The sequence below is a fragment of the Orcinus orca genome, chromosome 2 (genome assembly GCF_937001465.1).
Source record: "Orcinus orca chromosome 2, mOrcOrc1.1, whole genome shotgun sequence".
Classification (NCBI taxonomy): Eukaryota; Metazoa; Chordata; class Mammalia; order Artiodactyla; family Delphinidae; genus Orcinus; species Orcinus orca.
In genome coordinates, this window is record NC_064560.1 from 201,154,749 (window position 1) to 201,178,779 (window position 24,031).

The following is a 24,031-nucleotide window of genomic DNA, read 5'->3' on the forward strand; positions in this document are numbered from 1 at the left end:
AAAAGATCCACGTGCCACAACTAAGACCCGATGTGGCCAAAAATAAATTAAATAAATTTTAAAAATAAAATCTTAAAAAAAAAAAAAAGAGTGGGTCCAGCCGGGCCCCGCGCCCTGGGCCCACTTCCACAGGGAGGCGGTGGCTGTCAGGGCAGGGAGGCCACCTCCCAGCTGGGTGACCGTGGGTGGTGTCAAAGCTCATGCTTCTCTCTGGCCTCACCTGAGAGACGGGGATGGGACTGGGGCCCACCCATCGGGAGCCACTGGGAGTCCCGGAGTCAGCACCAGCGGCCATGCGCATTCGGACCGTGGCCAGCCATCTGTCTCCAGCTCCCAGGGAAGGCCCCGAGCCCCAGGGGAAGCAAGGCCCTCCCATATGGCACCGCAGTGGGGCCTCAGGCAGCAGTGGGGAAGGAGGGGCCTGGAGAGAAACTGGAGGCCTCAAAATGGCCCCTGCCAGATGCCCCCCCGTGGGACCCCCACCCCCCATCCAGGCCTGATCGCTGCCACCACAATGAGAACCTCAGTGACCCTGACCATCAGACGTCAGAGTCTCCTGAGGGCCCAGCTCTGCTCACCGAGAAGCATGGGGGGCCGCCAGGGCCCCTCTCCTGGCCTGCTGCCCAGGCCTCCCCAGGCCCTTGCAGTGCCCACTGCTGCCACGCACCCAGCAGGGCTGCAGACATGGGGGCGGGGGGAGAGCCGTCAGGCTGGTGTCCTGTCCACGTAGCTGCAGGACCTTTCCACACCCTGGTGATCCTGGAAGGGGCCGAGACTTGCAGGGTGCTGGGGAGGGAGTGGTAGCCTGAGCCCCTCCCTGTTGGGGGCCACTCCCCAAGGCCTGCACCTGGGAGGGCTCTGGGCCAGCGGCTGGAAGGCCCCGGCTTTCGGCAGATGCCAGGCAGTGTGAGTTCTGGGGCCCTGTCTCCTGGCCTCCCCTCCCTCGATTCTGGGGTCAGACGAACAGGTCGTTCTTCCGGGTGGGAGGATGGCATGCAGATGTGGGACGAAGGTGCACACGGGCCTGCACGTCCCCCTTGGGCCAGCCCGTGGCAGTGGTAGCCTGCCCACAGGGCGTGGGCTGAGCCCAGAGGCACCCCCAGCCACCCTGGGGCTTGACTCCTCCAACCAGACGCCACCCCCGGTCACCACCACCAGCCCCCAGACCTCCCCTTCCAGCAGCCCCCTGACTCCCAGTGTCCTGTCCCCAGCGGGGGAGGAGGCAGGGCTGGGAAACCAGCCTCACTTCACCTCTGGGCCTCGGTGCTCCCCTCCAACCTCCCCCACCTCCCGCTCCCCTCCGCTCCGGCCTCGGCGGCCTCTCCTCTGCACGGAACACCCGCTCGCAGACCTGAGCCTCACCTTACGGGGCTGGGCAGCACCGGTCCCTCCCACCCAGCCTCCCATGCCTCCACCCGGACCCCCTTCTTGCCCAGCCTCCCAGGGGAACCATCCAGCCACAGCTCTGTCTTGAGAGCCAGCCCGGCCCAGGCACAGCCATCGCGCACCAAGGAAGCCAGCCCTCCCCCTCCCCCCTCCCCCGCCTCCAGCCCACCTCCCGGGAGGTTCCCTGAGCATGCCCCTCCCTGGTCACCTCTGGTCCGGCCCACCATCTGCTCCCTGCGCAGTGCAATGAGCCCCCAGCCCGTGAGGCTCCTCTAAGAGCCGCTGCAGCCAAGCAAGCTCTCCTAGTCCCAAGAGGGGCCCAGGGCCAGGATGGCCCACAGCTGGGAACAATGGCGCAGGGACTTCCTGTGAGAGTGGACATGTCACTGATGGCCCCCATCAGTCAAGGCCAGGAGCATGGAGCTTGGAGGGCAGGTACCCCTGCCTCAGCCTCCCTCCTCCAGGGAGCCAGACAGGGAACTGTAGACCACAGACTCAGTGGGTTTCTGCTTAAGGAACGATCTTTCTGTTTCACCAAGCCAACCCTCCACTCCAGCCTTGCAGGAGCCCTGGAGTCCAGGCTGGCTGCATGGTACAGGCCAAGGGGCACAGCCAATGGCCTCAAAACGCCCCCCCCCCCCCGCAAACTCTGATGCACTCCGGGAGGGTGCACTCTAGGAGGGGTCTGCCCACCCCAGGGGCGGGGGGGGGCGCTGGGCCCTGGTGGGGCAGAAGCATCTGCCCTCCCCCCAAGGACACCTCCAGGGAAGCGGTGCCCAAGCCCAGACCGAGAGTGGTCCCTGGGCCTTCCAATGAGGAGGCCCGGCCCGGGAGGCTCTGGGTGGCAGGAACCACCCAGAGCAGGGCTGCCAAGCTCGAGGCCCCTCTGCCGGCCATGCCTCTGTGGACGGCGAGCCTGATCGCAGCTCAGACAGGAAGCACCTCTGGCTCCCTCACCCAGGCCGGCCACGCAAGCTACCCGCGGTGGCTGTGCACGTGTCTGCCGAGTGATGCCGGCTGGCCAAGCAGCCTCTAGGCTCTTCGGTGCAGATCTGTGGGGTCCCCAGGGCCCAGGCAGTGGCTGGGGACTTCGGCTGGAGATACACAATCAATTCTGGACCAGCGGGACACAAAGTGCTTCTCAGACATGGCAAGGAGGTGAGGGGCGCAGGGAACCCAGCTCCACACAGGCAGAGGAGGGTCCTGGAGCCCGCCCAGCCCTCCACGCACTTGGACAAGTGGCTGGGGCTCCCTGTGCCTTAGTTTCCTTCCGTGGGACACGACATTGCCGCCTGCAAGGGTTCTTGGGCCGTGAGACCCACCTCTGAGCAGATACAGACAGCTGGTCTGGCTCCCCTTGCTGGGCAGAAACACTCCTCACGTTGCTCAAAACACGGCCGCAACAGACAGCAAGTACCACAAAGGCCGCGTGTGGCTGTGGAAGAGGGCGGCAGGGCCGGCGGGCCGGCACCCATCTTGTCACCAAGTCTCGGCGCTCACGCCTGTGAGCTGGCCCCAGAGGCCCATCTGACCCCTCAGAACACTGCCGGCAGCAAGGTCATGCCTCAGTAGCCATCGTCATCGTCGCCGTCACAGCCGTAATCTGCAAAGCACAAAAGAGTCATGGACACTGAGGGGTGCCGCGTGGTCAAGCAGCCCAGGCGCCGCACGCTGCACCCGCCACTGCCCACCTCGTGAGCGGCGCCCCAGGCCACGGCCGCCCCAGCGAGGCTCCAGCCCCAGCCCCGCAGGCCACAGCTGCACGGGCCCCACCACCACTGACGGGGACCACCGCGTCGGTCCCTCCATCTCTGCAGGTCCCGGGCGCAAGCGCCCACGTGAGCGATGCAGAGAGTGGGAACCTTTCTCCTGCTGGACGGGCAGCCCAGAGCCCCCAGTCTGCACAGCAAGCAGGTCCTGGCCAGCTGCTTCTAGCAGCCTGGGCCTCAAAACCAATACAGCCAATCGTAAGACGCCAGTTCAAATTCCCTTCCGAGGTGCAGGCAGGGGCCCGTGCCTCCTCCAGGAGCCCCCGCCCCGCCCCAGCCGCTTGCGGAGGCTCTCACCCGCTCACCGTCGCCGCCCATCATCTGCAGGCAGGGGCCTGTGCCTCCTCCGGGAGCCCCCGCCCCGCCCCGGCCCCGGCCGCTCACCGTCGCCGCCCACCATCTGCAGGGCGCTGACACAGGGCTCCCCATCTTCCTCGTCGGGGTCCTCCTCGTCCGCGTCCTCCTCTGGGTGGTACGACACTGGCCCACTCTCCACCACGACCGCTGTGGGCCTGACGGGCTCGGCTTCCAGGGAGGAGGTACTCGGGAGCAAGGCCTGCTGGCGAGTGGGTGAGCTGGGGACAGAGCATGGCTCCCAGGCCACCGCAGGGGAGTGCTCTCCGGGGCAGGGGGGACACTCCCCACCCTTCAAGAGTGGTCAGCAAGGACACCCGATCCCCCGAGCCTGCCCCTGCAGCTGCCCTGGGACCCCGCAGGGGCCCTGCCTCTCCCTTTTGTTTCCTAGGCCAGACCAGGACCCCAACAATAAGAAGGGAAGACCCTTGAACCCCAAGACAAGGAAAGAGGGAAGGCCACTGACCACGCTGGACCCTGGGACCTGGGCCTGGCTTCCCACACGGAGGATTGCGATGGCCGTGGGCTGGCACACACTGGTGGGCTCAGGCTTTCAGGCCCCGGGCCGCCCCTGGGCCTCAGGCCTCCCCTGGCTGGGCTGGGCTGGGCTGGGCTGGGCTGGGACTGCCGGAGCAGCGGTGCTGGCCCTCCCTCCCTGACACGCTGCTCACAGACGCGGTGCTGGGCGTCTGCTCTTTCCCAAGGATCCCTGTCCCCCGCTATGTCCACACAACGCACCTCTCCCACGGCCACCTTCTTAGCTGGCTGCGTCGACACCATCGGCCTCAACCTGGAAGAGAGCACAGCACCGTGGCCTCAGCCCAGGCTGCACCATTGGCCACGAGGACACGGCCCCGCTGGAAGGCCCGTTCTCTGATGGCAGCATCTGGCCAGATGTAAAGGATGACGGTGTACTGAGGCTCCCATGGCACCACCCTGACTGGGTCTTGTCCACCCAGTGGCTGCGCCTGGGCCCTGAGCGCTGTCCTGTCACCTCCTCCACCCAGGCCTGGCAGCCCACCCTGCCCCGCCCCAGCCCCTGCATTGTCCCTCCCCCGACCCCACCGGCTGGGCAGGTGGCTGGGTGAGTGGGCCGCCCTCTGGGCCTCTTCACGTCTACCCAACAGACACGGCGCAGGCAAGGTTCTTCCCCGGGGCCTGGGCGAGCACTGGGTGCTGGGATGGGGGCGCGGGGAGCCAGAAGCAGCCGGAAATCTGGATTTTTGTATGAAAGCTTCTTTTTAAATGTTGGCAGCAAATTCAAATTTCATTGAAGCCACTCTGCAGGGCGACAGAAGGTCCCTCTGGACAGAACCCCCATGTATTTGTCAATACTTGATGAAGGATTAAAAACTAGAATCACACTGCCCTGCCACCCAGGCACTCCAGGTCCCCCAGGCCAGCTGTTTTCTGAAGCGGTCCTGGGCCATCTGCTCCCTGCCACCCCCCATACTTCCAGGAGAACGTGTAGAGGCTGCGGGCAGCAGCTGCTGTGGGAGACCCCTGTTCAGTCCTCCCACTGGTCCATCCTGAGTTTTCCCTGTTGCTGGAAGAGGAGGAGGGGGAGAGGCACGTTCTAAGACCCAAGCCTGCCCCGCCCCGCCCCACCCCTCCCCTCCCCTCTCCTCCCAGCCTGAGAGCCTTGGTTGCCCCCTCCACCCCACCAGGCCCACAGCACCCCCCTCAGTGGGCTTGTTCTTCCTCCCTCGGACCCTCCAAACACAAAACTCAAGGCGCTTTCTACACAAAACCCACTGCAAGGGGCCGGGGGCGCACACCAAGGCTCCCCGGATGCCGCTGACCTGCCCAAGTGTGACGGCGGGACTCCCACGGGAGATGAGGCAGGTCCTCCTCCCAGCCCTGGCCGCAGGAGCCGTCCAGACCCAGGGACCCGCCCACCAGACCTGTGTAGGGTGGCCAGGGCAGGGGCAGAGCCCATACTGCAGCCACTTCCCTCCAGGGCACAGTTTGAAGGAAGATGGGCGGGGGCAGGGAGGGGGCGCAGGTGATCGAGCTGCACCCACACCCGCTACCCTGGACCCTCCTAGCTATCTGGCCCAGCCCTGCTGTGACGTGCCAATGAACGCTGGGCACACGGGGAGTGGACCCCGTAACAGCCGCCGACAGTGGACACCTGACGGCGGGGGTCTGGCCCGTCAGGCCAGGTCTGGGCAGCCCGCCCCGTGAGGGCGTCGGAAGCAGTGGTTCCGGGGTCTCACAGGAAGCCCTCGCTCTACACGGTCTGGGGCTGCAGCCTGGAGGGGACAAGGCGGCAGCTCACGCAAGGCTGTGCCCAAGCTCAGAGGAAGCCCCTCCCACACGGACGGCTCTCCGGGTCCCCACCTGTCACCTGGGGAGACGTGAGCTTGGAGCCACAGCCGTAACAACCTGAGGCCCAGCAGAGAAGTCCAGAGTCCCCAGAACCCAGAAGGCGGGAGCCAGTGGCGTGCTCCCTACCGACCGAGAGCCAGCCTGGCTGGGAGAGCGCGCCGTTAGCGGATGGGGTGAGAGGGGCTCCTGACGTGAGGGCCGGCAGGAGGTGGGTCTGGGTCTCGGGCCCTCCTCTCAAGGCGCATCCGGCAGCCGTCCACACACGGTCCTGCGTGCAGCCGGGTGACTGGCTGGGGCTCTCAGGGGGGTCTGCGAGCACTTGGGGACACGCTCCTCCCTTCAGCCCACAGCCCCAGCCAGCCGGTGGCCTGGAGGACCCGTGGCTGCCCCACAGGGCCACTGCCCCACCACTTTTGCAAATGCACTGCGGGCGCCAGCCACCAAAATGCTCACGGCCGGACGGCGAACACCATGTCCACGAAGGAACAGCCGGACTGTGCGGCCACAGCACCTTCCATTGACAAACACAGGCTGCACCTGAGCTCTGGGAAAGCAGCCCCCCTCACCCCCGTGCATGGTGATGGGGGCAGGGGATGCCGAGCTCGGGGGTGAGGCGCCCCCTCGCCAAAGGGCAGGCTGAACAGGACAAGGCTGCCTGCCATGACCCGGGAGCACATGCAGCGGCCACACCGCGTCCAGGCGGGGGGGGGGGGGGGGGGGGGGGCGCTTCCCAGGCTCCAGGAGAGCGGGCGTGGGCCTCCCGCAGTGCCCACTCTCGTGCCTGTCATCAGAAGGGAGCATGGGGGCTTCCCTGGTGGCGCAGTGGTTGAGAGTCCGCCTGCCGATGCAGAGGACACAGGTTCGTCCCCCGGTCCGGGAAGATCCCACATGCCGTGGAGCGGCTGGGCCTGTGAGCCATGGCCGCTGAGCCTGCGCGTCTGGAGCCTGTGCTCCGCAACGGGAGAGGCCACAACGGTGAGAGGCCCACGTACCGCAAAAAAAAAAAAAAAAAAAGGGAGCACGGAGACACCCAACAGGACCAGGACCAGCTGTCCGGACACTGACAGGCTGTACTGGGTGCTTGGGGACTTGGGGGCGTGGGGACTCGAGGAACAAGGGAGTGGGGTCACCAAATTACAGAAAAAGTGTCGCAAAAGCTGCGAAAAATGATTACTCCCACTTTAGAGAACAGAAATGCAAATCAGAACATCTTTACTTCTCAAATGAGTCAGCACTAGAAAACGGTAGCGACAGAGGAGAGGGGGTGGGGTGGTGGGAGTGCAGCCCCACAGGGCCCTCCCCTCTGGAATCCCCCTCGAGCATAGCCTGGAGCCAGGCTGCGGGCACACCGACCAGCCTGGGCCGCGGCAGGGGCTCTCGGCCTGCGGCGAGGGGCACTGCAGAGCTGCCAGGACCTGGCTCCACAGCGGAGGGGTGGCCCCACCAGCCGCCATCAGGAGGGCCCTGTGGTCGAGCTCGTATTTTCCCCACCCTACCCCACTTGCCCCATCAGTGGTTTGCTCTCCCTCGGCAGAGAGAGCAGCGGGATGGGGGACGGGCAGGCAGTGCGCAGAGCAAGGCGGGGGGCCCTACCGGGAGAACGGACCCCTGGGGTGGAGAATGGGCCTGGCCCACAAGTCTCTTCAAACAGAACAGACCCCAATGCAGCAGGACCCCTTCCAGGGCTGAAACCCTGCTCAGCTCCTGGCCAGGGCAGCGGGGGCCACGCTGGACACCGACACTGGTTCCCAGCACACACGTGGGGAATGCCCCGCAGCCCCGCGCCCGCCCGACACCCAGCCCGCCTGGCACGGTACCTTTTCCCCACGCTGGCCACGGGATCAGCCCCGCTCCTCCTGGCTGGCGTTTTCCGCCGAGACAGCTTCCTGGCGCCAGCCCTCTCCTGAGGCCGGGCGTCCTCCCTGTGTGGGCTGCCCCCGCCCTTGCTGTCGAGGTCCCGGAGCACGCTGTAGTTGATCTTGCTGGAGATCTTCTTCTGCTCCAGCATCTTCTCGATGGCCTCCCCAGCCGTGCTAGCCTGGATCGGCTCCCGTCGCTTGCAAGACTTCTTGGGCTCAACGGAAACACAACATTACGCTTCCTGTAGGTCTTGGTCCTATGAACCTGCCAGGTGCCACTCAGGACGTGGGAGCGGGGCTCAAACAATCGGGGTCGGCTGGGGAGTCTCACTCTCCCTGGAGAGTGGGGCACCCGGGCAGTCCAGCGCTATAGGGGCCACTGGGCAGCTGCAATCTGCCCACAGCCCACCGCGCGGAGCCCCGGCCGGGCTGGGCCCCAAGCAGGCTTTCCCAGGTCACGGGGTGGGGTGGGGGCTGGCCGGGCGTCTGCCGGTGGGGGGCCAGCACAGCGCAGGCTGGGCGCCGGGAGCGCTCAGGCCCCGAGGAGGAGGCCGTGCCCTACCTTGTGCTCCTTGTAGGTGCCCAGCTCCCTCTGCTTCGCGGCTCTCACTTCTTTCTCTGCAAGGCCAGGGAGCGGCTCAGCGCGGCCGCGGCTCAGGGCGCCTGGGCGGGTGGGGCTCCGCGCGGCCGCGCCCCGGGGCGCCTGGGCGGGTGGGGCTCCGCGCGGCCGCGCCCCGGGGCGCCTGGGCGGGTGGGGCTCAGCGCGGCCGCGCCCCAGGGCGCCTGGGCGGGTGGGGTGCATGGGGCCCGCGCCCCGGGGCGCCTGGGCGGGTGGGGCTCAGCGTGGCCGCGCCCCGGGGCGCCTGGGCGGGTGGGGCTCAGCGCGGCCGCGCCCCAGGGCCCCTGGGGGGCACTCACCCCTCTGCTCCCGCAGGTACTCGGCATTCTCCCGCATCCACAGCTCGGCCTTCACGCGGGCTTCGGCCTCGTTCAGGATGTACTGGGGCAGAGAGCAGCACCAGTCAGAGGGCGCGCCCAGAGCTCAGCTCCGCCAACCTGCTCCCCTTCATACACACTGGTCAGGAAGCAGGCCTCCGACCCAAGACGGAACGTGTGTGGAGACCCGGCTAACACCTCGGCGTCCTTCACCCTTTCCAGGCCGGCCTGAGGGCCACATCCATGAACCAACCCCGCAGCCAACGCCCCCCGACTCTTGGCAGTTTGCGGTCCCCCTGGGCACGGGAGCCAGGCCAGCCAGAGCGTAGGGACATAGGTCCCGGAGAAGGAACTGAGGTGAGGGCTCAAGACGCCGACTTAAGAACACGCAGGTGGCCTCAGGCACAAGGTGACTGGTGACAAATCAGGGGAAAAGCTTCCCGCCTGCCAGGGAACAAGCACTGCTGGACAAACTGCTAAGAGCCCGTCCGAACGACGGCAGGCCCAGGGGGATAGGGAGCTGTGCCCCCAGCCCACAGGAGCTTCCCAATGGGGCACAGCCTGGCACCCCACGGACCCCAACCAGCACCCCCGGAAAGGCCACTGAGAGCTCACGGCGCTTACCCTGTCAATCTCGAGGTCATCAATGCCACTGAGGTCTAGCTCACCGTCCCCGGAAGCATCTTCTAAAGGGAAGCACAGCCTGGCGTTTAGGGCCGACATCCAGTTAAATGAACGCATACATCACCTGGGCCGTCTCAGGACTCCGGGGTGCGGCCAAGGGCTTCTAGCACCCGCTTCCTCCCGGCCGCCGGCCGGTCCCGGCCCCACTCCTGCGAGTGCGGGGCAAAGGCCCAGGCGACACCCCAGCACCTTGCGGAGGAGGCGCGATGCTGACTCGGAAGACCTTCCAGTCCTCACGCTCTCCCGTATAGAGCGCTTTTCAGATCAACAAGCCCAAGAGAGGGGACCTTGGAGAGCCTTCCGGGACCACGCTCAGGACACCCCCAAAACCTGTCGGCCACCACCCTCCTGCCCCCGCTGGTCAACAGCACAACCTGCACGGCCCAGAAACCGGGGCTGGCCCTCCTGTGGGCTACCCCTCCCGTGGGCTGCCCCTCGTCATCCGACGGTTCTCTGCCCCGTCCTGCTGGTTCCAGCCCGACGGGAACTGGGAATGCTCTCCTGCCAGCAGGCTGTCAGGGATGCTCTCCTGTCACGTTGGCGCTCCGCGGCTGAGGCTGGGCGCTCGGACACACCCCCACGCCCCTCTGCGGTCAGCCTTGCTCCCCTTGCTCTCTCAGCTCCAGCCAGCTTGGCCTCTTTCTGTCCAGGTTGCAGTGCCCCCCAGCTGCCTCAAGGCCTTTGCACATGCCCTCTGCTCAGTGCACTGTGGGACCTGCCCCGGGTTCCACTCATATGGCAGCCCCTTTGGGGTACAACCCACGTGTACCTAACTGATGGGCTGGGTCTGTGTCACATCCCTCTCCCCTCTAGACCACCACCGCCACCAGGGTAGGCGTATGACCGCCCATCGCCACGCCCAGCCACAGGGCACGGGAGGAACACCTGAGCAGCATCCCTCTCACAGAGGTTCCTTGCACACAGACGACAAGCCCTTGGTGCCCAGAGGAGAGGAAGCAGGGCCCACCTTACGGTGAAAATGCGACAAGACCAAACCCACCGCCCTCCTGGAGCTGCCTGCACACCAGGCCCCCCTGGGGGAGGAAGAGCTGGGCCCCTGCGCAGGCACCCCGGCACTGCAGGCACTGGAGCCCAGCAAGTGACATCCGTCTGACCAGTGGAGATGCCGCCTTTGGCCGACACTTTCCCACCAGGTTGGGTGCAAAGGTGCGGGCAGGGGATGCCAGTCTGTCCCCGTGGCCCCTCTGCACTGAGGCCTCCCGAGTTGCACAGGGGCAGGAAGGAGCCTCCAGCCACAGCCCGGCCTAACTGAGGGCTCTGGTCAGCGGAGGCGGGTCCCGGAGATGCTGACAAGCTCTGTGGCATTCAGGCATCAGCACAGCTGGGGTCACTGACTGCTCACACAGCCTGCAGCAGAGCTGGCAGTGCCCCTCCCAAGCCCACCCTTCTAGGAGGCCCCTCAGAAGCAGCACCTCCAACTCCCACAGGCAGGCGGGGACGACCCAGGCCTGGAAACCCCACCCCACCCGCCCGGAGGAGCCCCCCACCGTCTCTCCATCCCCCCTGTTCCCCCAGTCCCTGGGCACTCACTGGGGTCCCGGCTCTGGGAGGAGATGCACTCTCGGATGGAGTCCGAGATGCCCAGACTGGCCGCAGTGGGCAGAGGGCCGAGCAGGGACTCCAGGGCGGGGGGCCTACCGCCTCCCTCAGGGCCTCCTGCCGCCTCCGAGCTGCCAGGAATGCCTCCACCAAGGAGCTCCTGGTAAAAGTCCTTGTTCAGGTGGCTGGCAGCGGCCTCCAGCTCTTCATCCTCAGCGTCCTCCTCACCAAATAAGCTGGATGTGGTGTCCTCAACGGAGCCTAGGGACACAATTTCACGCACCACGTGTTAACCAGGCAGGAGGCCAGAGGGCCCGCCTGGTGAAGAGGAGCGTTTCCGCCCAGCAGCAAAAGGCACTTATTCCAGAAGACGCGCCTCGTCCCAAGGACGCCCAACACCCACCCGCCCGTGAACGGGCCTCGGCCCACACCGCACACGCGACGCACAGGTTCACTCAGAAGGGATCAGCTGTGAGCCTAACAGCTAAAACCAGAAACATTCCAGAGAAACAATGGGAAGACAGGTGACTGCGAATTAAACAAAAACTTCTTATACGTGACGCCGAAAGCAGAATCAATAAAGCGCTGATAAGTCAGATTTCATCAAAATTGAGAACTCTAGGGCTTCCCTGATGGCGCAGTGGTTGAGAATCTGCCTGCCAATGCAGGGGACATGGGTTCAAGCCCTGGTCTGGGAAGATCCCACATGCTGTGGAGCAACGAAGCCCGTGGGCAACAACTACTGAGCCGGCGCTCTAGAGCCCGCGAGCCACAACTACTGAGCCCACGCACCTAGAGCCCACGCTCAGCAGCAAGAGAAGCCCGTGCACCACAACGAAGAGTAGCCCCCGCTCACTGCAACGAGAGAAAGCCCACATGCAGCAACGAAGATGCAACGCAGCCAGAAATAAATAAATTAATTAATTAATTAAAAAAAAAACAACGAAGCCAGTTACACGAATGTTCACAGCGGGTTACGTGCAACAGTCCAAGACTGGAAATAATCCCAGGGTCCTTCCACCCAGGACTGGGTGCACTCGGGGACCACCACTCCGCAAAGAGGGCTGATCTAGCGACGGATGGCTCACAACCACACCGAGCGAAAAGGCCAGGAGAGAAACGGTACACACTACACGATCCCACGCACGTAAACAACATGACTAACTTCCAGCGATAGGAGGCAGCTGCACACCGGGGTGGGCACTCGCCAGGGCCTGGGCCTGGAATACACACCCCCGACCACGCGCACAGCTCCCTCACACCCTCTCGGCCCCTTGCTTGGACGCCCACGCCATTACCGTGTGTGTCACCAGACATCCCACAGGAGGGCCAGCAGAGGGAGGACATCGGTCGGTCCACTCTGTCCGCCGTGGGGTCCCAGGGCCCAGCGCCCTGCACGCACGCGACACGTCCTCCGCAGGGAAGGACTCGTACCTGCGTCCGTGGCCCACGTCCTCCTCCACCCCTCCTCCAGCCCAGCCTCCGTCCTCACCGCAGAGAAGGGGACGCGGGAGCTGCGGCTTCCTCGCCAGGGCTGGAGGCTCAGGGGCTGTTCGCGAGGCGGCAACGGATCCGAGGAGCAAGACCCGCGGCCAAGGTGGGCCAGGCCCGGCCCTTCCTTCTTGAGACAACGGACGCAACGTGGAGCTGGTCCAGATAACCAAACGCAGGGGCATGGAGGAGGACACGTCCCCGACGGTCTCCCCAGAAGGGAAGCGTGTGAAAAGCTGGAACTGGAGCAGGAGATGAGTGGCCCCTCCACAGCGCCCGGTAAGCGCGACGGCGGCCACTGGCAGTCGGGCGCGGGCAGGAGAGCGAGCCTGCATCCTCGCCACGGCTGGGCAGGTGCGAACAGGTGCTGCCCGAGAAACAGAGGACTGAAGAAACCATGTGAAGGACACCACTGGGACAAAAGCCAGAGCTTCCCAAGGTCCAGAGAACAGCAAGCAGAAAGGCACCTGAGCAGACATAAAAGAGCTCGCTTCCACTGCTGGGAGAGAAAAAGCTCGCAGGCTGGGTCAGAAAGCAGAGCCCGATTCTCTGCTTCTAGAAGAGGAGGACACGGACGGAAGAGGTGCGGCAGGCAGAGCAGGGACCACCAGGCGTGCCCCCAGGCCGCGGAGGGCGCCAGGCACCAAAAACAAGCCAGCCTCAGCTAAAACACGGCGGCCACCTCTGTCTGCAAGAGGACCTCAAAACTGACGACGTGACCAGTGAGACGCCCCGACAGACACAGAGCCCAGCCCAGCTGGATGGGAGCAGAGGGGGCCTCCTCCCAAGCACCACTGGTGTCTCCAACCAGCGCACCTGAGTCGATGGCACAAGGGAGGGACAGCGCCAGCAGCACACCCGGCCGCAACGCGGTACGTGTGGAAGTTAACAACAAAATCAGAAAGCAAAAGCCCCCGCCCCAACTCTTAACTCCCTCACTTGACTCTTAGCACCAAAGACAAATGTACGCCGCGACTGTGAGTGGCGCGAAGCGTCTGGTGCCAGGACGGCGGGTCGCAGCTCCGACGACGCTCGGGCCCTGCCCTGCATGCGTGCGTCAGAGGGAACCAGCCTGGCAGCAACCTCAGTTTACAGCAAGGAGAGAAGCTGTGAGGAGGACAGAGCAGACGGAAGCGGAAATCACCAACAGTATACAGGAAGGCAGCAGGCCTCATAAATCAGTGCAAGAGCTGCTTGAATGGGAAATCAACAACCTAGCTAGGTTAAAATACGCAGAAACAAACTATGCAGAATAAGAAAGGATAAAAATGAAATCAACCAGAGAAACAATAAAGGCAAAAGTATCGTAAGATACAAGTTTGTCCAAACCTGTGCCTGGATGGGACGCTGTGGCAGCCTGAGAACAGAGAGGCACACCGTCTGGCCAGGCAAGGCCTTCCCAGAACCACGGGACACTGTGGAAATGACGGATCACATTCATCGACCCAGGAAAACCCTGGGTTTCTCTCCGCAGACCCTGCAGACATCAGAAACACTCCCCGACGGCTGAGACAGGACGGTTCAGTGAAAACGGCGGTGGGTGTTTCCTTTACAGGACAATGTGCTATTTCAGCCCAAAGCGTGTGGTGTGTGTCCCGGGCAGCACAGAGGCCTTGCAGGGAAGCCGGATGACGTGCCCGTTGTCACAGGCAAGACTCAGCATGGTCTTTAAGGGTCAAGCAATGGACTAGGCAAGAGCTAGAAAGGAGGGGCCTAAAAATCGTGAAGGGCAGTAAAACACCACTATCTGTAGACGACCTAACTCACCAATTACTTGAATAATCCAATGATGAACTGAGAAGTACTAAGAGCGGTAACGGAATCCCTAACATACAGGAGCACGAAAGCAGCACCTAGAAATCAGCATCTTCCACAAACACCGCCGTTGAAGACGCCACTTATGGCAGCAACAGAGAAGGCAGTGCGGCTGGGACCCAAAGCACCTGAGGCAAGGCCTCAGACTCGGAAGAAAACCCCCGGGAGGGAGACACCCCACTCTCGCTCTCGGGGGGAGGAGGCGCCAACCTGCCCCAGGTGATCGACAGAGTGGAGAGCTGGGCTGGCGCAGGCAGCGGCCAGGATGACTCTAAAGATCGGGCGAGAAAGTGAACAAGGGCAGCTACAAACCCCAGGGAAGAGGCGGTGAGCAGGTGCTCGCCCTCCAGACTGGATGACTGATGGAACCGACGCTTACTCAGCACCCGTCCCTGTCCTGTGAGCCAGAGAGGGGGTGGGAGGGCGCCGGCCGCGGACCCGCAGCGCGTGAGCGGAGGGGGCGCCCCGAACCAGCCGGGGTGTCCCTGGAGCATGGCAAGGGAGGCAACGTGGGAGAAATGGAAACCACACATGCACAAAGAGATCTGTCCGAGGGGGCTCACGGCAGCTTCGCGAGGCCCCAAACCAGAAACGGGGGTGCACAAGAGCTGCGATGGGACGCGGGGAGAGGCGGCAGCGGGGAGGGCTGTGTGGGCCGCGGCCATGGGAGCAGGGCGCGCTCTTTCCCACAGGCAGCGTCTGCCAATGAGTGAGTACCCTGAGGGCAACGGGGACAGGAGACTGGTCCGGAAGACTCGGCCGCCCCGGAGCTGCTGGGGGCAGGGTGGCTCGGGGTGTCCTGGGAGCAGCTGACGCCCAGCTTGGTGCGTGGAGGCCTGGGGCGGGGGTGGAGCCAAGAGACAGGACGCACGGCCACGGTGGGGGCAGCAGGAGGGGCAGGTGCCGGACACGGGTGAACCGAGCCAGTGGGCGAGGAGACGTGGCTGGACTCACCGTCTTTTGTCAGGCTGGCAAGGGCCCCCTTTGCCTTTGGCCGGCTGTTTTCTAGTTCAATCTCAATTGCGTCCTGGTAGCTGGATATTTCACCTGAAGCAATAAATTAACAGCAAAATGTAAGCACAGGGGACTTCCCTGGTGGCCCAGTGGCTAAGACTCTGCGCTCCCAGTGCAGGGGGCCCGGGTTCGATCCCTTGTCAGGGAACTAGATCCCACATGCGTGACGCAACTAAGGAGCCCGTGAGCCACAACTAAGGAGCCTGTCTACCACAACGAAGACCCAGTGGAACCAAACAAACAAAGAAACAAATAAATAAATAAAATGTTTTTTTTTGAAAGCAAGCATACAGTCCGTTCCTGTAAGGACCTGAAGCACCCGCACATTAAGATGGGCTGCTTACCTTCCACCTCCTCCAGCTGTTTTGACAGGACCTGTTCCAGCTGAAAAGGCACAGAACGAATGCATTTAATGAGAGGAGCGAGAGCGGTGCCTGCCAGTACCCGGAGGCCTCTCGACCCCAACGCAGGTCCCCAGCCTGACGAGAGGGACTCGGGCTTCAGGCCCCCAGAGACATGAGCACCAGGGCCCTCAGGAAGGCGGCTTGCCCCGGAAACTGTATGGGATGCACTGAGGGGGGGTCTGGGGAGACCCCATCAGCAGATGAGATGGCTCGGGGCCCAGGAGGGACTGCGCTCAGTGTGGTGCACCCTGGCCCCCCCTTCAGTCTTCGTAGCTAAGCCACTGTTGTGAAGGAAGAGCAGGAAACGGGCGTGCGGCCCACCTGCTTCATCCGCAGCTTCCTCTGCCCAGCTGTGTACGACGGGGGGTCGCACTCCTCTTCCAAGTCGACCTTCATGAACTCGTCCACAGTCAGCTGACTGGTGGGGGTATCTTCAAACTCCGTGAGCCTGAAACAAACACTTGAAAGGGAAGATGGTGCCCGAGAACAGCGCTCAAACCAGCACCCAGGGCTTCCCTGCTGGCAAAGGGGCTGGGAATCCGCCTGCCAATGCAGGGGACACGGGTTCGAGCCCTGGTCCAGGAAGATCCCACATGCCGCGGAGCCACTGAGCCCACGAGCCACAACTACTGAGCCCGCGTGCCACAACTACTGAAGCCCACACGCCTAGAGCTCATGCTCCGCAACAAGACAAGCCACCGCGATGAGAAGCCCGTGCACCGCAACGAAGAGTAGCCCCCATTTGCAGCAACTAGCGAAAGCCCACGTGCAGCAAAGACCCAACACGGCCAAAAAATAAATAAAACAAATTTAAAAAAACCCAGCACCCCGTTTACAAAAGTCCCTCAGGGGTGCTGGTTCACAGGCCCAGCACCCTGCCACACACAGCTGTGAGCACAGGCCCGGGGGCTGTCCGGCAGCCTCTCAGCCCCTACTCTATCCTGCCGATAGCTTGGGCCCCAGGGAGAAAAAGGCATGGCACCCTCATTGCTCCCACAGGTAGACTCAAGAAGGCCCCAGAAGGAAGGCGGCTGAGCCACGGGTCCCAGGCAGGCAGGGCTCCTGCACTGCAGTGTTCCCGGCCATAATTAATTCTTGTCCGCTTCCTACATTTTATACAATCTTCAAAATGTTCAACAGAAAAATGTTTAAAGAGAACCAGAGTTCAAATAAGCAAAATAAATTTCCCTCTGCCTTTGAAAACTGCCACAGGATATGATCTCAGTTGAAAGACAGCCATCAAGAGCTCCAGACTCAGGGTAAATACCCTGTGCTGACGGCTGTGCCAGCGACTCTGGGCCGGTGCCTCTCTCGTCACAGTCCACGTGGAGCTCCGCTGGAGCTGCCGTAATGACCCTGTGAACACGGTACCCAAAGCAGGGGCTCGCCCGACCACTCCGTTACAGGGACACAGTGGCCCTCTGCTTGAGCCTGGCTTCCTCCAGAGAGACCGGTCACTCAGGCTGCACCAGCCAGGACACAGGCGAGGCCACTCTCAGTACCTGTTTCCTGACCTGTGAGTCAGGGTGACTTTTCAAACCACTGTCCACCTCGACACAGGGTGGAAGAAAGGGTCCACCACTTGGACGGACTGAGACGCTGTGCAGGGAAGCCTGCCCAAGCCCCCGGCTGTGACAAGAGCGACCCACCTCTTGCGCAGCGTGGATTCGCACACCTTGACCACGCTGATGACCTCTTTGACCGTTCTCCGGAAATCATGCATCCTAGCTGCAACTAGAAGTGCTGGAAAGGAACACAATGGAGAATTCAGAAACAGGGTGCTCCTGTCCAAAACAGGACCGATCCCGTGCGCAGAGGGCTGATGACCCCATAGTGCGACCAGCTGGAAAGACAGTGCCAGAGGGTGCTCTGGGAGCCCCTGGGGCGACACCGTCCTCCTCACCTTACTGTGGGCGGTGCTGCACGGTCTGCACGACTGTCAGAACACCTAAGATCCACCAACCGCTTTGCAGGCAATTATACAATAATTTTTAAAAACGTAAGAAGTACCGCACATTCCCTTTTTAAACGCGAGAAAAATTAAAATACATTTTTTGAGAACTTTGTGTAAACCTCTCAAAGCAAACGAGTGAACTCTGAGGTGACCTGTGTGAGAAACGCTGGCTGGTGATGGACAAGCCAGGGATCGGGGAGAGAGGGAGTGGGCCCGGGTGTGCTGTGCTGGTGACCACAACTGGCTGGACCCTAGGAGGCACCCAGATTCTGGACTGCAAACTCGGGAGTTGGGCTTAGGGATGGAAAATGCATCTCAGGAAGCACTGATCCTGCTGGCTGCTGAGCGCTCTGGAAAGGAGTGGACTCGACCTTGTGGGCCAAGGTAAGAGGCTAAGAGGAAGGGTAACGGCCCTCCTGGGGAGGGGCTCCAGGTCCAGGGAGCGTCAGGAACAGAGCAGGAGGGCCGTCTGTGGGCTGCTGCCACCTGGAGGGGAGATGAGACAACTGTCCTTTGGGGAACGGGGAGCTAGCCCGAAAGCCCGGGGTGCCCTCTGCAGCAATGACTCAGCACGGCTGCACCTCAACATTCAAGCCTGGGGTCAAGGCCAGGAAGCCTGGCAGCCCGCTTGGCCTCTGAGGGTCCTGCCTGCTCCCCAAGACAGAGGGGAGGCCAACAGGAAGCAGGTGGAAGTCCCCGAGGGCCGGGTGAGGGCCGGGCAAGCGAGGCCAGCAGGCAGCCCTGGTGACAGCCCACTACCTACCGGCTCGGCCTGCTGAAGAGTCGGGACAGAAAGCACCCGCACACTGGCAGCGGGACGCAGCCAGCGCGACTCCGAGGCCGCCTTACCTGCCCCACAGAGGCCCGAAGGGCGCCGGCCCGTGTGCATCCAGTCCCTCTTCATCCTCTGCAGGAGCCTCAGGGCCGTCATGGACACCTCGTGGTTCTTGTCACCGAACTCCAGCAGGTGGGCGAAGCGCGGGATGTACAGGCAGGGGTCTGCGGAAGACACGCACCTCAGCCAGCCGTACGCGCCCTGGAACAGGAGTGTGCAGCGCCAGGAGGCCCTGCGGTGCATGTGCTCCACATCTGGCAGCACACGGAAACCCACCTGGTGCGACAGGTGCCCCCCCGCCCCGCCCTTCCACTGCACAGGCTCCCCAGGGCCCCTTTCCTCCGACACGAGCCCCCCTCCTGGACACGCAGCCTCCTGGAGCAGCTGTAGACACTGCGGCCGGGTGGCTGCTGCACCCAGAGTGGAGCCGGTGGGCAGGACGTGCGTGCCCTGCCACGTGACATGGGGGCCCCAAGCCTGCGTACACATCGCACACGCTCCTGCAGACACATACACAAAACCCAGCTGCTTCATTTGGCAGTTCGTGGACTGCTGTGAGTCAGCCAATTTTTTACGTACTTCTTTTCTGCACTTACTTTTGTGTAATGCCAGCTTATATCGTCTGCCCTCCTGTCTACGGGCGTGTGCACCTCTTCAGATGAACACGTCTCTCACTAAGGGAGCGTCAGCCCGGCTCAGGAGGGACCAGAGCCGCCTGCACACACACCCTCTCCCTCCTTACCAGCACTTCCTCACGCAGCTTTGGGCTAGAAGCTTCACAGAGCAGGCAAAAACCACCAAGTAATTTACTCAATTCAGCTAAGCGTCTGGATTGCCATAGGCAACTGAAGGAACCCTACAGAGCTCTATGACAGAGAATAGCGGGGTGAGACCTCCTTTGGACAAGATCATCCAGGAAGGTTGTGCTCAGGGGGCCGTGGCGGAGGCCCGAGGAGGGGGTTCCAGGAGGGGACGGGTTGGCCTGGAAGCAGGTGTGTACAGGTGGACGGAGGAGGATGAAGGGCAGGTCAGGAAGACCCTGGGAGGCACAGGAGGAAAGGGAACTGGTCAGCTCATCTCTGACACCCCCAACAGCAGCGCAAGCAGGTGTGTCAGAGACCCCAGCTGTTTGCCAACACCCAGCACCAACCTTCTGGGCCCCAGCCTGCCCACTTCTCCTGGCCTCCCTACATCTACAGGGCATTCATGACTGAGCTCTGGTCCCTGGAAGCCCCATAGATCCTACGAGCACCTCTTCCATCCCTGCCGGCCTTGGCTCACATACAGGACCCAGGGAAGGTTTCTGAGGCCACAGCGATTGGCAGCCACCCCTGAAGCAGCCTGGGTTGCCCGGGACCGCATGGATTCAGGCGGACACTCCCCTGCACTGACCGAGGAGGCTGTGGTGGTGTAGGGAGCGGAACAGTGCCTCTTGGTTGCCTTATGCCAGCCGGATCCTAACAGCCACCCAGCTCAGCCCAGCCAACACAGTGTAGAAATTAATAAGGGCAACCTCGAGTAAAACGGAGGCAGGAAGCCCTGAAAGGGGCGCTCCCACACCAGGCCCTCCTTCCCAGCTTGCTTTGCGCTTCTGGGCAGGAAGAAGCTGGTGCGCAACCCGGGGAAGAGGAAGGAAGATTTTCTCCCGGCCCAGCAACAGCCCAGCCAATGAGAAACCGCCACACCCTCAACTCTCACTTTCCTCCAATGGAGACTGGAAAACTTTCAAAGCAGCCCCGCCCAACTTCCTCCCCGCCCCCCCGCCCCCCAATAAAGGAAGGCTCCTCTCCATTGTTGCAGGACTTGCTTGTGGTTTGCTATAGCTTGCGGGTCCCGAACTGCAATTCCCCTGCCTCTCCCGAGTAAACTCATGTTGCTGGTAACGTAACTGGCTGTTTTAGGTTGACAACAGGCAGCTACTACCACTTAACCCCCTTTTCAGAGACGACAAGGTGGCCAAGATGGGGCAGAGTCAGTCGAGCCCAGGCATTCTGGAGCTACACCTACTTCCACTGTGGGTGTTTTGTTTTGGGTTGGTTTGGGGTTTTGGAGGGTTATTTGGTTGCTTAAGATATTATTGGGAGAAAACATATTTTAAAAATATAATTGCTAAGGTTTCTAGTTATATACAATAAAACAAAACCCATCAGAACTGGGGATTAAATTAAAAGCACATTAAAAGATCTCATCCTGATTTGGGTGGAACTTTGACACTGATTAGTTCTTGAAATAGAAAACTGTAGTACTGGTAAAAATTTCAAGGCAAACATGCCAGCAGTCTGGGATAGGTGTGGAATGGACTGGGGCATTTAAAGTAGGGAGAAGAAAAAAAAAAACTAGGAGAAAACAACAAACCACAAGTATAGATCCCACAATGTAAGTTAAATTCCCTAATCAGCTTGCACAAAAGCGCTAAAACCAGGATATGGTGTTTACAAGAGACACTTAAAAATAATGCAAAAAGGTGAAGATCAAAAGGCTATGCTGGGACCCATGAAGCAGGTCACCAGGAGAAAAAGGGCAGCTGTGAAGGGAGCAGCAACACGGGACTCAGGGCAAGGGATCACTGAAAGGGACACAGACGAATGTTTCTTATGATGGAAAGAACAAGATAATCTTAAAGAAGACAGGACAGTCACAAATCTGTAGACACACCGGGAAAGAGAAAGCATTAAATAAAGCAAAAAGTGTTGGAAACAGAAATTTCCACACTTGATACGAGATTTTAACATAACCACAATGATGTGAGATTTTTAACACAATTCCCTCAAATTTGACAGACTGGCTTAGGGGAAAAAAAAGACCCAATGGGGAACTGGATGCCATCACCATAGGCTCAATTTAACAAATATGTTTTAAAGTCAGTACCTTACAAAAAGTAATCATTCTTTTCCAAAGTCTGTGGAACAGTTATGAAAATTGACCGTGTATTAAAGAACAAAGAAACCCTCCCTACATCCCAGAGAACAGAAATATCACAGGACGTGCCCTTTGACCTCAAGGGCAAGAAAACTAAAAATTAGCAAGACAAGGGTACACAGCCCCCTCACCTCCAGACAAACTATTAGGAAATTAAAGAACAATTTTCTAGGTAACTTAACAGACTTAAGTGCTTAGGTAAGGACAAAATAATGAACTAAGTAGTTAAATAAAAAACTGACAAAGTGAAATATTTAAAACAGGCAAAAAAGAAGACTTAAATAGACATTTCTCCAAATACAATATACAGATGTCCAACCGGCACATGAGAAACTGCTCAACATCACTAATTATTACAGAAATGAAAATCAAAACTCCAACGAGGTACCACCTCATAACAGTCAGAATGGCCATCAACAAAAAAAACTTTACAAATAATAAATGCTGGAGAGGGTATAGAGAAAAGGGAACCCAGAACCCTCCTACCCTGTTGGTGGGAATGTAAATTGGTACAGCCACTATGGAGAACAGTATGGAGGGTCCTTAAAAACCTAAAAATATAGTTACCATATGACCCAGCAATCACAATCCTGTGCATATATCAGGAAAAGATACATGCACCTCGACGTTCACAGCAGCACTATTCACAGTAGCCAAGATGTCCATTGAGAGGGGAGTGTATGAAGATGTGGTACACATATACAATGGAATATTAATCAGCCATAAAAAAGAAAAAGAGACTTCCCTGGTGGCACAGTGGTTAAGAATCCACCTGCCAATGCAGGGGACATGGGTTCAATCTCTGGTCTGGGAAGATCCCACATGCCACGGAGCAACTAAGCCCATGCGCCACAATTACTGAGCCTGCGCTCTAGAACCTGCGAGCCACAACTACTGAGCCCGTGTGATGCAACTACTGAAGCCCACACGCCTAGAGCCCGTGCTCCGCAACAAGAGTAGCCACCGCAATGAGAAGCCCCTGCTCCCGTAGCTAGAGAAAGCCCGCGTGCAGCAATGAAGACCCAATGCAGCCAAAAAATTTTTTTAAAAGAAGGAAATAATGCCACTTGCAGCAACATGGATGGATGTAGAGATTATCATACTAAGTGAAGTAAACCAGAAGAGGACAAATACCATGTGATGTTGCTTATATGTGGAATATTAAAAAATACAAAAGAGATACAAACCAACTTATTTACAAAACAGAAAGAGACTCACAGCCATAGAAAACTTATGGTTACCAAAGGGGAAGGGGCGGGGGATGGAGGTGGGGATTAACACATATACACCATTATATATAAAATAGATAACCAGTAAGGACCTACTGTAAAGCACAGGGAACTATACTCAATATTTTGTAACAGCCTATAAGGGAAAAGAATCTGAAAAAGTACACATATATATGTATATACATATTTATCTATATAAATTGAATCAAGGTGCTGTACACCTGAAACATGATATTGTAAATAACTATACTTCAAAAAAAGCTAACTAAAAAAAAAGATTACATGAGCGTTGCAAAGCGGGCTAAAAAAGGGGAAATGGAAATATTACTTCTAAAGCCAAATGAAACATTAAAAAAAAGGTTAAAAACCTCCATCTTAAGAAAAAAAATTAATACAGGAAAAAAGAAGTAATAAAGAAAAGTAAATGTATAAGTAAATTATTTTCACCAGGAAAAGAATTTTAGGAGATAAAACCAAAAACACTATGGTGCTGGTACAAAGACAGATATATAGACCAATGGGACAGAATACAGAGCTCAGAAACAAACTCACACATGCACGGTCACATGATCTCTGATAAGGGTGCCAGGACTACACAATGGGGACAGGGTAACGTCTTCAACAAATGGTGCTGGGAAAACTGGACACCCACATACAAGAGAAAAAAGATGGACCCTTATCTCACACATCATATACAAAACTCAACTCCAAATGAATTAAAGACCTAACCGTACGACATGAAACTGTAAAACTCCTACAAGAAAACGTCGGGGAAGAGCATGACATTGGAATGTGCAATGACTTCTTGAATATGACACCAAAAGCACAGGCAACAAAAGCAAAAACAGACAAATGGGACTATACCAAACTTAAAACCCTCTGTGCAGCAAAGGAAACAGTCAACAGAGTGAAAAACGCCACCTACAAAACAGGAGGAAGTGTTTGCAAATCATGCATCCGGTAAGGGATGAATCTCCAGAATATGCAGAGAACGCCTAAATCTCAGCAATGACAAAACCAACCCGATTCAAAAAGAGACAAAGGAGTCCAAGGGACTTCTCTCCAGAGACACAGAGGTGACCAACAAGCACCTGACACGGTGCTCCACATCACTGACCGTGAGGGACTCAAACCCACCGTGAGACAGCACTTCACCTGTTAGTTAGGACGGCCGCCCAGGGGGTCGTCTCTCCGGGAGTTCATCCCGTCCCTTCCGCCCCTGACAGTCCCACGGACTCCGGACAGCACAGGCGCGCAGGCTGCAGGGTGGGCCTCGAAGAGGGGCAGCCCCTACGTAGGAGCTCGGACCACGCCAAGATCACCAAAGCCGCCGCCGGCCGTCCCGCCGCGGGCACGCGCCCACACGGTCCCTCCCGCATCTTCGCGGCCGGATTCCAGCAAGCGCCCGCGCGGGGCGGGGCGGGGCGGGGCGGGGCGGGGCGGGGCGGGGCGGGGCGGGGCGGGGCCGGACAGGGGGCGGGCGAGCACGTC

At 59.9% G+C, this 24,031-nt stretch overlaps 1 protein-coding gene across 6 annotated transcripts in view; it reads right to left on the reverse strand.

Moving 5' to 3' along the window:
• Positions 1-1,885: 1,885 nt before the first annotated feature.
• The window catches only part of BRF1 (BRF1 RNA polymerase III transcription initiation factor subunit), a 71,616-nt gene continuing 49,470 nt past the window's right edge, over positions 1,886-24,031 (reverse strand). For 3 of the 6 annotated variants that reach the window (XM_049706750.1, XM_033421692.2, XM_049706751.1), the window contains 13 exons: positions 18,407-18,556; positions 17,253-17,346; positions 15,925-16,051; positions 15,544-15,583; positions 15,140-15,232; positions 10,871-11,140; positions 9,260-9,321; positions 8,618-8,699; positions 8,262-8,317; positions 7,658-7,914; positions 4,248-4,299; positions 3,540-3,714; positions 1,886-2,989 (listed from right to left, as the gene is read on the reverse strand). In XM_049706750.1, the coding sequence (XP_049562707.1) occupies positions 2,952-2,989; positions 3,540-3,714; positions 4,248-4,299; positions 7,658-7,914; positions 8,262-8,317; positions 8,618-8,699; positions 9,260-9,321; positions 10,871-11,140; positions 15,140-15,232; positions 15,544-15,583; positions 15,925-16,051; positions 17,253-17,346; positions 18,407-18,556 (1,496 nt within the window). In that variant the 3' untranslated portion in view covers positions 1,886-2,951. The remainder of the gene's footprint in view (positions 2,990-3,539; positions 3,715-4,247; positions 4,300-7,657; positions 7,915-8,261; positions 8,318-8,617; positions 8,700-9,259; positions 9,322-10,870; positions 11,141-15,139; positions 15,233-15,543; positions 15,584-15,924; positions 16,052-17,252; positions 17,347-18,406; positions 18,557-24,031) is intronic. The other 3 variants (XM_033421715.2, XM_004262457.4, XM_049706749.1) reach the window with 2 other exon arrangements.